Source organism: Alligator mississippiensis, chromosome 3 (assembly GCF_030867095.1).
Source record: "Alligator mississippiensis isolate rAllMis1 chromosome 3, rAllMis1, whole genome shotgun sequence".
Taxonomy (NCBI): domain Eukaryota; kingdom Metazoa; phylum Chordata; order Crocodylia; family Alligatoridae; genus Alligator; species Alligator mississippiensis.
The window spans coordinates 196,078,938-196,091,810 of NC_081826.1; the positions used below are offsets into that span (position 1 = coordinate 196,078,938).

Consider the following 12,873-nt stretch of genomic DNA (forward strand, 5'->3'; position numbering starts at 1 on the left):
AGCCCTCCTTGCTGCCCTCCTTCAGCCACTTCACCAGTGCCTGAACTTCTGTTGGCAGTGGCTTGCCCCAGCCAGGAACATTGATCCCCTGGAACTTCTCCATTTGGTACTTAAGTTCCCTCACTATGGAGATCACCTGGCTAAGGAGGGCATCACCAGTGCTGAGGCTCTCAGGGGCCTTGAGAAATGGCCTGCGGACTACCAGGATCTGGGAGCTGGTACCCACTCTCTTTTGTTAAGGGGGGCCACTGATCTCAACCTTCCTGAGCAAGACCATATCATGGATGTCCTTTTGTTGCTCAACCAGCCTTTTGAGCATCAGGTATGTGGAGTTCCACTGAATCACCACATCCTGCATGATTTTCTGCTGTGGGATGCTCAGCTCTGCCTGTTTGTCCTGCAGCATCTTGCCCGCCTTGATGCTCTGGTGGAAGTAGCCAGCTACCTTCCTGCATTTTGAAATGAACTGGCAGGTTGTGATGGCATCCTTGCTGGCAGTCCTGTCCCCCTCCAAGGCATCCCTGACTATAAGGCAGAACTTGTGTGCCACGCAGTGGATGCCAACAAATTTGACATCGTGCACCACCTTGACCATATTGGGCCTGTTGTCGATGACCACGAACCCATGGGTGAGTTTGCCCTGTTCAACCAACCACCCCTGCACCATGCGGTTCATGGCCCCCATGATCTTGTTGCCATGTAGGACTCATCAATCACCTCCGCTTGAAGAAGAGCCCACCAATGGCCTGACTGATCACATCAGTGCCCTGTGAAGGAGAGGTAGGCATTATCTCCACCCTGATTGCTCCAAATGTATGAGGTGAAGTGTAAGACCACCTGCATACCTGCTTTGCACAGCTCCACCCTCAAGTACTCCCTGCATGCCTCATACAGGGAGGGTGCTACCATCCTGCTGAAGGTGGTGTGTGCAGGCACATGGTATGATGGGGCCATGATTGCCATGAGCTGCCTGAACCCTGGCCACTCAACAAAGGAGAAGGGCATTCATCCAGAGCAAGCATCTCCCCAATGCTCTGGGTGACCTTGCTCACCTTTGGAATGTGCCCCCCTTTCCCTCCACCTTTCCCTCACTGGTCCAGGGTGGCCTGCCTCTGATTCTGGGGGATGGGGGCTTTGGAGTGAGAGGGGGAATTCCCTTTGGGCATGTTCCCACTGGTGTCATGCTGAGGAGGAGCAAGGGCAAGGGGGTGGTGCCTCCTGAAGTGCATCACCATCCCTGTGGTGCTGAAGTGTTTCTCATCCTTGCCCCAGCTGGTCTTGCATCAGCAGTGCAGGCAGACAGCATATGTGGGATCATTTGCCACCTCAAAATTATACCACACTACACTACCCCTTACTTCTGGGGTGCGGGTGGGAATCCTGCCTTATCCCCCTCCTCAGCAGGCAAAGGCACAACAGGAGGAGCTAACTCAGCTGAGCAACTTGCCTCCACAACCTCAACCACCTCCAAGGTACTTTCTGGAGAAGGAGATCTGACTCTAGGGGAACTCTGAGGGGTGTGGAGCACAAACTCAGATTCTCCCTCCTTCCCCAGAACTTCTCTGGCTGTGGCACTGAGCATCCCTGGTTCCAGATCCAGATCCTCCTCTGGCAATGTTAGACTCAGGCTGGGAACTGAAATTGGGATGGAGGAGACTGTCATGCTGGTGCTTGTCATGCTGGTGGTGCTGGGGGTTATTATTATTGCTGGTGTTAGTGGAGGTGGGGCAGGTGCAGACACTGCTCTCACCCCCTTGTTGACACTAGCAGCAGAAGCCTCATGCCTGGTAGAAAAAAGGGTGCATCTCAGCGTGGGGGGAGACTTACAGCTTTCCCTCTGCCCCCTCTCACTCTCCTGCCAGAAGACCTGGCACCTGTCTTTCCAGCATATTTCATGTTTGGTGTGCTGGAAAATGTGTTTCTGTGTAGTGCTTTCCTGCACAGTGATGCAACACTGCCAGGCAAAGCACAGCTTTCTTTTTGTTTGGGGGGAAAAAAATAACAAGAATAAATAACAGGATTTTTTGGGAAGAAAAATTTGAAAGGGATTAACAATAGGGATGGTAGGCAAGGGTAAGTAGGAAAGGATTGGCTAGTGCCTGGCTACAACTTGGTAGCAACAGACTACCTTCTGCTACCAGCCTAGACCCATCAGATGCTGTGCTTTGCTGTTCGTACTGCAAGAGACAGATCTCACAAAAGGCAGAGAGCAGTTCACACACAGCCTTATATGTTCTTTCTCCATCCCTCCACCAGAGCACTGGGATTGGAAGGGACCTCAGGGACAGATCGAGACACTGGCCAGCTACAGATGTCACTATCAGAGCAGTCCTTCAGCCCCTCTTCCCTCTCTCTCTTCTGAATTTCTGTTTCTCCGCTAGCCTGCCTCCAAACCATTGCAAAACATCTAAAACATTTTGGTTGGTTCTGTTTCTTTTTGGAGGTGTTTTGGAGCCTTCTGTTTCATTTTGGATTTAGTGTTTTGGGTGCCGAAATGGGCTGAAACACCTCTGAAATGAAACAGCTGCCGAAGTTTCGTCCGGCCCTAGAAATCATATCCCTACATTTGTATACAGACTTTTAATGATACTACATTCTAATTATAGAAGGTGTGTATAAATCAGTTGATTGCATAGATAAATGCCTAGGCTTAATTCATAGATTCATAGATGTTAGGGTCGGAAGGGACCTCAATAGATCATCGAGTCCGACCCCCTGCATAAGCAGGAAAGAGTGCTGGGTCTAGATGACCCCAGCTAGATACTCATCTAACCTCCTCTTGAAGACCCCCAGGGTAGGGGAGAGCACCACCTCCCTTGGGAGCCCGTTCCAGACCTTGGCCACTCGAACTGTGAAGAAGTTCTTCCTAATGTCCAATCTAAATCTGCTCTCTGCTAGCTTGTGGCCATTGTTTTTTGTAACCCCCGGGGGTGCCTTGGTGAATAAATACTCACCAATTCCCTTCTGTGCCCCCGTGATGAACTTATAGGCAGCCACAAGGTCGCCTCTCAACCTTCTCTTGCGGAGGCTGAAAAGATCCAGTTTCTCTAGTCTCTCCTCGTAAGGCTTGGTCCGCAGGCCCTTAACCATACGAGTGGCCCTTCTCTGGACTCTCTCCAGGTTATCCGCATCCCTCTTGAATTGCGGCGCCCAGAATTGCACGCAGTACTCCAACTGCGGTCTGACCAGCACCCGATAGAGGGGAAGTATCACCTCCTTGGACCTATTCGTCATGCATCTGCTGATGCACGATAAAGTGTCATTGGCTTTTTTGATAGCTTCATCACACTGCCGACTCATGTTCATCTTGGAGTCCACTAGGACTCCAAGATCCCTTTCCACTTCCGTGCTACCCAGCAGGTCATTCCCTAGGCTGTAGGTGTGCTGGACATTCTTCCTCCCTAGGTTCAACACTTTGCATTTCTCCTTGTTGAACTGCATTCTGGCACTTTGCATTTCTCCTCGTTGAACTGCATTCTGCATTCTGCATTTCATCAAATTTGATCAGCTAGGTGAAAGTTTAGTTGAACTGAAAAACAGATAAAATTATTAGTATACAGGTAAGGCATTATGATACCATGTACTAGCTATCATCAGACACCAGAGCAATATGGGGAGGAAGAAGAGCCTATAAACAAGTTGTGCATAGTGTAAAAACCAAATAAGAGAGGGAAACGGCACTGATGCTACCTTCAGAACACTTTAATAGTAGCATTGCAGCCAGAAGACAAAGACTTACAGGGTGCTACGCAACTGTCAGTGATACTCACAGAAAAGCTTGCAGGCTACCAAACTAACTGAATAGCTTTAAAAACTGTTTTTCAGTGTATCCTGGCCAGAGAATCCAGGACCCAAAAAGGAAGGAGAAAATAATATTATTGTGTTAATGCAAAAGAGATGTTATGAGACTGCTATGGCATTATGAATAAACATGCATAGTTTATATCCTTGTAGTTGAGTGAGAATTTGCATGCATAGCCTATAATAAATAACTATAATTTTGCTCATGGAAAATAATTTATTTTTCTTAGCCTAGCTGGGACCCATTTTAATTTTATAATAGAAATAGAAATTTGTGGAGAAATTATGTACTCAGTTATTAGTGTATTATGTATTAATATACATCAGATTTTTTTTCACAGTTTAATAGCACTACATACAACTTTTACTTGCATTTTATCCATTTAACTTTGTAATCTTCTTTTGTTTTTCTTTTTAAAAACTCCAGTTTTAAAAACTTGACAGTTAAAAACAGTAAATTAAACTAAAAAGAAAGCTGAAAGCATAGGTTTTGACAATGCCACTGTAGGCTGTGATTTCTATAGATCTTTCATAAGTTAGGCCCTGTTGAGGATGTAACACCTTCAGGAGTCATCTCGTGCTACAGGAAGTGGTGTTGATAGCAATTCAGTAAGTGGCAGTCTTTCATCTGAAGTGAAGAAACAGTGTGTGATGATTTGAGGAAAGTGTACATGTACAGTTATGAATTCTGATTGATTTTATGAAACGGATGTATTACTGGATCCCTCTTCATAGGTGGAATCCACCATGTGGTGGTCAGGGCTGTCCTGTATCTCCCAGACTACAGACTTTAAACCTTGATAGTCTCCAGAACTTTTTGGTCAAGCCATTCGCATGGAGGGACCTTAGTACAATGCATTGACTGAAGCTTGGAAAACCAGTTTTCTTTAATCGAAAGAAGTGAGAAAAAGCATAACAAAATGATTGGGTCTTAGAATTAGGCCTTAAAACCTAAAGAGCCTGGCAGACTCAGGTGGTAGACTTTAGTAGGAAACCTGAAAAGATGCTGACCTAGTTGCTGGAGAACATGCCCAAGTGATGAATAGGGAATTGGGTATTTTTTCCCCTTTTTTTCCCTGGACTTGTACATTTCCTGTTCTGTCCAAAGCGCACAGATGTTGAATTTGGAACCATCTGCATGGTTTATGTCTTTGAAGAAATGAACTGTAAACCAGAATGCCAACAAGATGGAACTCTGGAAAAGGGAATGCTAAACTGAAAAGTCAGCATTAATTTCATGTTCTTGCCAGTCAGATCATAGTGTCTTGATAGGTGGCATGAGAAAGAAGATTTGTACTTTCAAAATGTATCAAGAGATTCAAACCCAGGGGTAGTAGTTGAGCCCTGCTTACTCTCAGAAAATGATGTAATTGGAAAAATTTTCACTAGGTTGCAACATAGTGGTAGGAACTAAACTGTTCCTGAGCAATCATTAAAAATGCACACTATTTTTCAACAGAGTTTGAAAGTTAATTTTAGGTTATGCCACAACTGGTTAACTGTATTCTCTTTAAATAAAATAAATTTTAGCTTTGACACCATGTAATATTTTTGTTTGCTTGTCAAATATATAGGCAGCAGATTTGTTCATAAAGAGTAACTCCAATGAGGGACTTAGTAAACCTATCTGCACAACTTCTTGAAAAGAATTTTACCACCTAACAAACTGAATTTTTTCACCCAGCTGCTTACTATTATCCAAATAGGAAGACCAAGAAAAGGGCTGGTTCCTTATTGAACACAAAGGCAATCTAGTAACAGAGAACACAGAGAAGACTGAAGTATTTAATGCCTCTTTTGCTTCAGTCTTCTTAAATAAGGTCAGCTGTCAGCTGAGGAGGGAATTTAGCAGCAAGGAGAGGCGAAGAGATTAGCTACCTAGAATGACAGAATATGTTACGGATTACTTAAAGGAAGATGTAGATGCTCTCAAGTCATCAGGGCCAGACAGAATGCATCCTAGACTACTCATGGAAGTCAGGTGAGGTCCCAAATGATGGGAACAGAGCAAACACAGCACCCATCTTTAGGAAAGGGAAGAAGAAGGATCTAGAGAATTACAGGATAGTCAGTTTGATTTTGATACCTGGAAAGACCATGGAGCAGGTTATTAAGCAATCTATTCCTAAGCACCTGGAGAAGAACATGATGATCAGGAACAGGCAGCATAGCTTCATCAAGAGCAAGTCATGCCTGACCAATTTAATTTCTTTCTATGACAAGGTGACAGGCTCTGTTGATGGAGGGGGGCAAGATTTTTTTACTGTCTCCCATAACATTCTCATTAGAAAAATACAGAAATACAGTTAGAGGAAAGTATACATAACTGGTTGGAACATTGTGCTTAGCATCAAAAAGGAGAGTTGTATCATGTGGGGTTCTCAAGACCCTGGTATGGTTTAATATAGAAGTGGGCAAAATATGGCCCACAGGCTGTATCTGACCCACTGAGGGATTTTCTGGCCTGCAGCAGGTCCTTCGGTCCCACCTGGCCCAAGTGCAAGGGGCAGCCTGGGCCATGGCATGCATGGCTGGTCCTGCCACCCCTGGGTGCACAGCTGGGCTGTGGCAGTGTGATGGCAAGAATATTTTCTGGGAACAGTGGCTCCTTCTGGCTGCTGCTGCTGGACCCACTGCGGGGGCAGGACTCATGTGGGCAGGGTGCTAAGCTGGGTGGCTGGGATGAGGCTGCAGGCTGGCAGAGAGCAATGTCCAGGAGTGAGATGGGAATCCAGGGCTGGGGAGACCCCGGGATCTTGGGGCGGTGACAGTGCAGGACAGTGCAGTGTAAGACCTGCTGCTTGCAAGCCCTATGATGGGCACAGGTTCTGTGGCCAGGAGCGTGCAGGGAGCAGATCACGATTCTGTTGTGGATCCAGCCCTGGCACCGGCCCCAGCCCTACACTGTCACTGCTCCAAGATCCTGGCCTGGCTCCGGATACTCCACCCACCTGGCCAAGCACCCTACCCTTGTGGCTCCTGCCTGGTCTCCATGGAGACCCTGGGATTGTGTGGTGGGGACAGAGCCCCTGTTCTGCTGGCAGGGACATGGGGGCAGCACATTGCAGCTCTTCCCCAGCCCTGTGCTCTCACTACCCTGTGATCATGGGATCTCCATGGAGATCAGCTGGGAGCTGCGCAGGCAGGGCATGTAATGCATCCAGGTGGATGGGATGAGGCTGCCTGAGGCCAGGGCTGGGGTCTTGGGTTGGTGACAGTGTGGGTCTGGGGCCAGGTCAGAGCCACAATCTGCTCCCTACACACCTCTGCCTGTGGAACTGACACCTGTTGCAGGGACGTGCTGGGTCTGCTCCAGCCCTAGCCCCACGCTGTCACTGCTCCGCCACCCTATCCAGTGATCCTGGCCTCATCTGCCCATCCCACTCCTAAACACTGATCCCTGCCCACCCATGGCCCCATCCCACATAGGGAGTTTTGGTGAATTGTTGCACAGGGAGCAGGGTGCTGAGCTAGCCCATGACAGCTCAGCAAAACTCCCTATGTGGCCTGTGGGTCCACATACTTGCCCATGCCTGGTTTAATATCTTTGCTAATGATTTAGGGAATGGAACTGAGACCACACTTAGACAAGTTGTAGATGACTCCAATCTGGGTGGATTTTCAGACACCCTGGAAGTTTAAGACTCTCTGGATTAGCATTCAAAATGACCTTGATAACCTGGATAAATGTTCTGAAATTAATAAAATAAAATTAAACAAGGACAAGTGCACGGGCTGGGATTGGGGCTGTGTGTGCGGGTCCCTGCCAATCTCCATGAGCTGGGGCTGGGGGCAGCAACTGAAAGAAGCAGCCTCAGCCCCACTGCATACCCTGGGGTAGCTGGATGTGTGCCATGGCCTGGATAGCACCTGGGCCAGGCAGGACCAAGGAACTTGCCACAGGCCGGTCACAGTCCCTCTGTGGGCTGGATCTGGCCCTCAGGCTGTATCTTGCCCACCCCAGGATTAAGTGATCTCTGAGGTCATTTTCAGCCTTACATTTCTATGAGTCTATATAGGCAATTAAACTTAATGTGCAAGTTGCTCTGTAGTATTATATTCTTTAATACCAATGTGAAAATTTTGGACCTCAATAAGTACTTCTATTATCTGGGCCAGTCACTTGGTAGCTAGGCCAAGTATCAGTTTTCAGTACAATGTCTCTTTTCAAACACTGATATCTTGGAGTCCATGTTCACAAATGAGAATAAATGACATGTAGGAAACTCTAGTAAATGATTAAAATGATCAGATGAGATCAAGGTGCTGACATTATACAAACTTTTAAAACAATTTAAGGATTATTTTTACTCTCTTCATCTCATGAGGAATTGTTTAATATCTTTATCAGGCAGATTCTAATCTTATGGGGCTGCAATGATGAGAAAATTATTCAGGAGCTGTACAGTAAGATAAGATACATGTGGAGGTTCTGAGGGTGTACAATGTATGTAGTCTAGAAAAGAACAGACATGGGGAACCATGATTACAGTTTATCCATATCTTAAAGGTAGCAACTAAAATGGGAGATAAAAAAATATCCAGAGTTCCAATGATTAGATTGATAAGGAGAAATGGCCTGAATGAAAATAAATAATTCTTAAGAGTAAGGAAAACTGGGGAACAGGTTAGATTACAAGATAACTCACCATGACTATAAATTTTCAAAAACATGATGGACAACATTAGCAGGAATTAAGTACAGATACATTCTGCAAAATACAGCTAAGTTAGACTAGTTTTAAGTTGCTTTCTCTGTTTGCACTTTACACAACAAAGACCTGGGGGATACAAACTCAGAGAGCATTTTCTAAGCATAATATTAAGGAAGAAGGGATATATAAGAATCCATTGTTGAGTAACAAGGCAGGCTTCAAAACATGAAGTAGTGAAGACGCTTTCTATTCTACCATAACATCACCTGTCTTTGTTACCTTTATTTCTTAGGGAAGCCCAACTTTTTGTTGAAAAATTTGAGGGTGCTCTTGGAAAAGGAAAAGGAAAAAAATTTTATGCATACAAAGTAATGATGATGAAGGTAAGGATTTTATTTAATTCATTTTGTATAATGTACAACAGTAGATTAGTACAACAGATTATGACTGTAGCTACATTCTTATAGTTACTGTCCAGTTTTTCACGTGCATTTTTGGTTCTTTTGTGCCAAACTATCCCTGGATGGAATTTTTTACTCAAAACCATACCTTCTGATTGGGATTTATCATCTGTGAATATTTCCAAAAGAGTTAGATTCTCATGTTATGAAAATTGGCTTCACCCATCTTGGGCCTGTTCCAAAACTACTGACTTCAATGGGCTTTGGATCCATCTCATTGAAAAGACTTAGAACAGGCCTTTTTCCCTGTCAACTGGAGTTGCACGTATCGGACAGGTAGTGATTCTTACCCCCTTATACATAGATTCTCTCTGGGCTCTTCAGGAGAAAGACTATTTAAAAATACGTATTCCCTCCTACTTAGACTTCATATTCCTTAGATGTGTACATTCATGTTTTATTAGGATTATTTTTTCTAGAGTATGCACATTAAAATATGCATGTAAATCATGTCTATAAGAGTTATAGTTATTCAATCCAGTAAAAGAGATTAAGACCAGTCAAACCAATTTGCAGTGAAGCTACAGAGCTTGAATTCCACTTCTGGAATTTTGAACAACACAGCCACATCTACACAAGCAGTGGACTGCACAGTTGTTACTGCGCAGTCATTTGGTACTTGCTTATGCATATCCATGAGCAAGTAGCAAATGATTGTTCAGGAACCAACGTTACTGTGCAGTACCATCACTGCACAGTTTTTTTCCTATGCTACTGCGCAGTAGCAACAAGCTACTGCACAGTATCATCACCACATGGTTAGCGCCTGGCAATGCTACTGTGTAGTAGTAATGAGCAACTGCGTAGTAGCTCATTGCTGCTATGAAGTAGCATCTTGTGTAGATACGCCCAACATGTAGCAAACTGAATTGTCAGAACCAATTCCAAAATAATGTTTAAGAAAAATACCAGTTTGTGGACACATTCTACAAATAAAAACAATGGTAAATTTTACAAGATGATTTAAGAAAATGAGTTTTTCAATGTTGTGCTGGCTGTCAGAAGAGTGGTGGAGGATGTACATGAGATCACCAAAAACACTGCAACTTATGTTATTGTTCTTTTCAGAAATGGCTGAAATTTCAACGAGATTTTGAGAATTTTAAAACTGCCTGCATACCGTGGGAATTTAAAATCAAGGAGATTGAAAGTAAGTTATCATGGAAAATAGTAAAATTAGCTATTCACAGTTGTACCAAGAAGATCTCACAGATTTCTAAGATGGCTTTCCATTATTCCTTGAAGGAAAAATGGACTCTTTTTTGCAACTGTTAATGAATAAAAAAGATTTCTATTGTGGTTATAGAACACTGATACTAGCTTTGTGAATCATTGCGAAGGCCACAGCAACTTTCTAAAAATGTTCCTTCCTTTAAGAGAATTCAGGAGCATCTACTTGTTCCATTAATGTGCAGCAGTAAATTGTGGAAATTATTGCTCTGCAGTTTACTGCTTTCAGGAAGCTCCTGGGCATGTGATTTACATGTGCACCTGGACTGCGGCACATTAAGCTGGGTCGAAGCAGCTCTGGCTGGCAAGGGTCCCTGGGGGTCAGCCTACCAGCCTGGGGCTGCTCTGACCAGGCTTAATGTGCTGTGGAGGTGCTGGCTAGGGCAAAGGTACTTTAGCATAGGGCTAGTCAGCAGGCAGCCCCCCACATTGAAGCACCCGAATGCCCCAGCCAGCTGGTCAGCATCTACACATGTGCTGTTGCACACAAAAAACTGCTATGGAACTTATTAGTTTAGAGTGCCCCAATAGGGGCATATGTGTAAATGCTGCACAGTTAATTAGTTAACTGCACAGTAAATGTCTCATTTAGATGTGCCTGTCATGTCTTTTGCAACAGAGAAAAAGGTACACAGAAAAAGTAAAAAGGCAATGAACATAATGGAAATGAAAACTGTTACCAGATTTGCTCATCACTTTGGGGTGTGTTCATTTATTAGGGGTATGTTTCTGGGGGTCTCTGTAATTCTATCAATGTGCTGCTTGTGTTACTTGTGTTTCTATATGGAGCTGTATCTCCCCCTTCTGCAAGTCTTCACCCGCAATGGAGCTATCTTGCAGGACTCAGTTTCAATGGGGCTGGGTTCTTCCAACCACCAAATCAGTCAAACACATGTACGCACATACACAGACAGATCAACAGGACATGCCTGAGCCAGGTCGGGTTATTTAGCATTGACAGGCTAACACACTCATATGCCTTGAACTCAGTTCATCAGGGCAGCAATAAATGCAGTCAGACACAAGCAGATGGGTTAACAGAGCACATCTGAGTCAGGCCAGACTATTCAGCAGCCCTCCCTCCCTCCTCTCCCATACCTCCCATGGCTGCCCCCTCTGCCTCAGCTCCCAGCGTTTAAAGAAAAGCCACAGTGCTCATTGGGTGCTGCTGGCTTGGGGGCAATCCCCACTGCATATCACTGCTCCACACTGCATGGGGGTCTCTGCATGAATCCGTTGACCTCCCCGCTACCCCAGCTCCCCCCACAGCTGCCCCGCACAGGCCAGCTATGGCCCTTTAAGCAGAGAAAAGCCCTGGGCCTCACTGCTCCTGCAGCTGCCTCAGGGCTTCAGGGGGCTTGTGCAGAGCCCCCCATTTGGAGCTTCAGAGATTTGGCAGCAGCCAAATCTCCAAATCAGATTTGCCCAAATCGATTTGGGACAGTGATTTAAATCACTGAATTGAATCACTGTCCCCCGAATCAGCCGAATCTGAATCCGAAGCAAATACTAGCCACTTCGCACAGGCCTAATTGCAACTGCTCCCCCAATGTCAAATTTCCTGACCCAGGGGAGGCCAGATGCGATGGGTCCATGGGCTGTATTTGCCCTGTAGGATGGAGGTTGTATACCCCTGATATACACAAGTGCACCTGTTTCTCTGGCAGCCTATATCCAAACTGTGATTTCTTTTACTTTGGCTCTTATTTTAAAGGAAAACTCAAAAGTATCGTAACTAGTATTGTGGTCAGTATATCTTAATTAAAAGCATTTGATAAAGTGAACTCTTGCTTACAGAAGCTTATGCATCTCTGATTCAGTTAGTCTATAAGGTTAATTTCTACCTTGCCTTCTGTGAAGTGTTAGTCACATTACAAGAAAATAATAGAGGCCTATAATGAGTTAAAACTTTTTAATAACATGATGTTAAAAGCGGCTCTGGAATAGTGATGTTGGGACTTACTTATAGGCTGGCTTTATCTATTTATTTCAGTTTTAATTTATGAAACAAGATTCTGTGATTGATATTCAGTGCTACGAGCACTGTTGCAGATGGGTGCTTTATACATAGAATGCTTATTATTCATTATTTGCATGTAACAATAAAGACAAAAAAGTCTTATTATAGTGCCATCATTATAGTGCTACCTGTCTTCAGTGAATATGGCTTTGGAATACACAGTGAATAGTGTCTAGGGTAACAACAAGAAAGATTCTGAGTTTTTGCTAAGTTGCATCTTGTGTTGCAGAGTAACCCTAGACAAGAAGGAACCAGGCCAGAAAGAAAGCATATCTCACCTACATAATACCTTGAAACACCTGGCCAGCAGAGAACAAAGCAGTTTATACAATCTTTGGGGGTATTTATTAGCATGCAGATGAGGCTGTTGAATAAATGTAGTCAAATCAAATGATGAAACAGAGGGTACTTTTGCTGGGCTATCATATCAATGATACTTCGGTTACATCTTGTAAATAAATGGTCCTGGCCAATATTGTTATGGCTTACAGACTAACTAAATCAGAGATGTATAGCATTTTGTTAGTCTATAAATTCCAAATTTACCCTGCCTTCTACCGGACTACAGACAAACATGGCTAATTACTTCTCTATGTTATTGCGCCATTAATAATCACATCTATTTCATACTATATTAGTGGCATACAAATGTAAAGTTAGATTGGGATAATTTACTAATTCTGTTTCTGTATCCGTTTATTTTTCT

General features: G+C 44.3%; 1 protein-coding gene across 1 annotated transcript in view; it reads left to right on the forward strand.

The window, feature by feature from the left end:
- The window catches only part of TMC1 (transmembrane channel like 1), a 159,249-nt gene that overhangs the window by 86,816 nt on the left and 59,560 nt on the right, over positions 1–12,873 (forward strand). The window contains exons 6-7 of the mRNA XM_059723545.1: positions 8,749–8,839; positions 9,986–10,067. Coding sequence (XP_059579528.1) covers positions 8,749–8,839; positions 9,986–10,067 — 173 coding nt within the window. The remainder of the gene's footprint in view (positions 1–8,748; positions 8,840–9,985; positions 10,068–12,873) is intronic.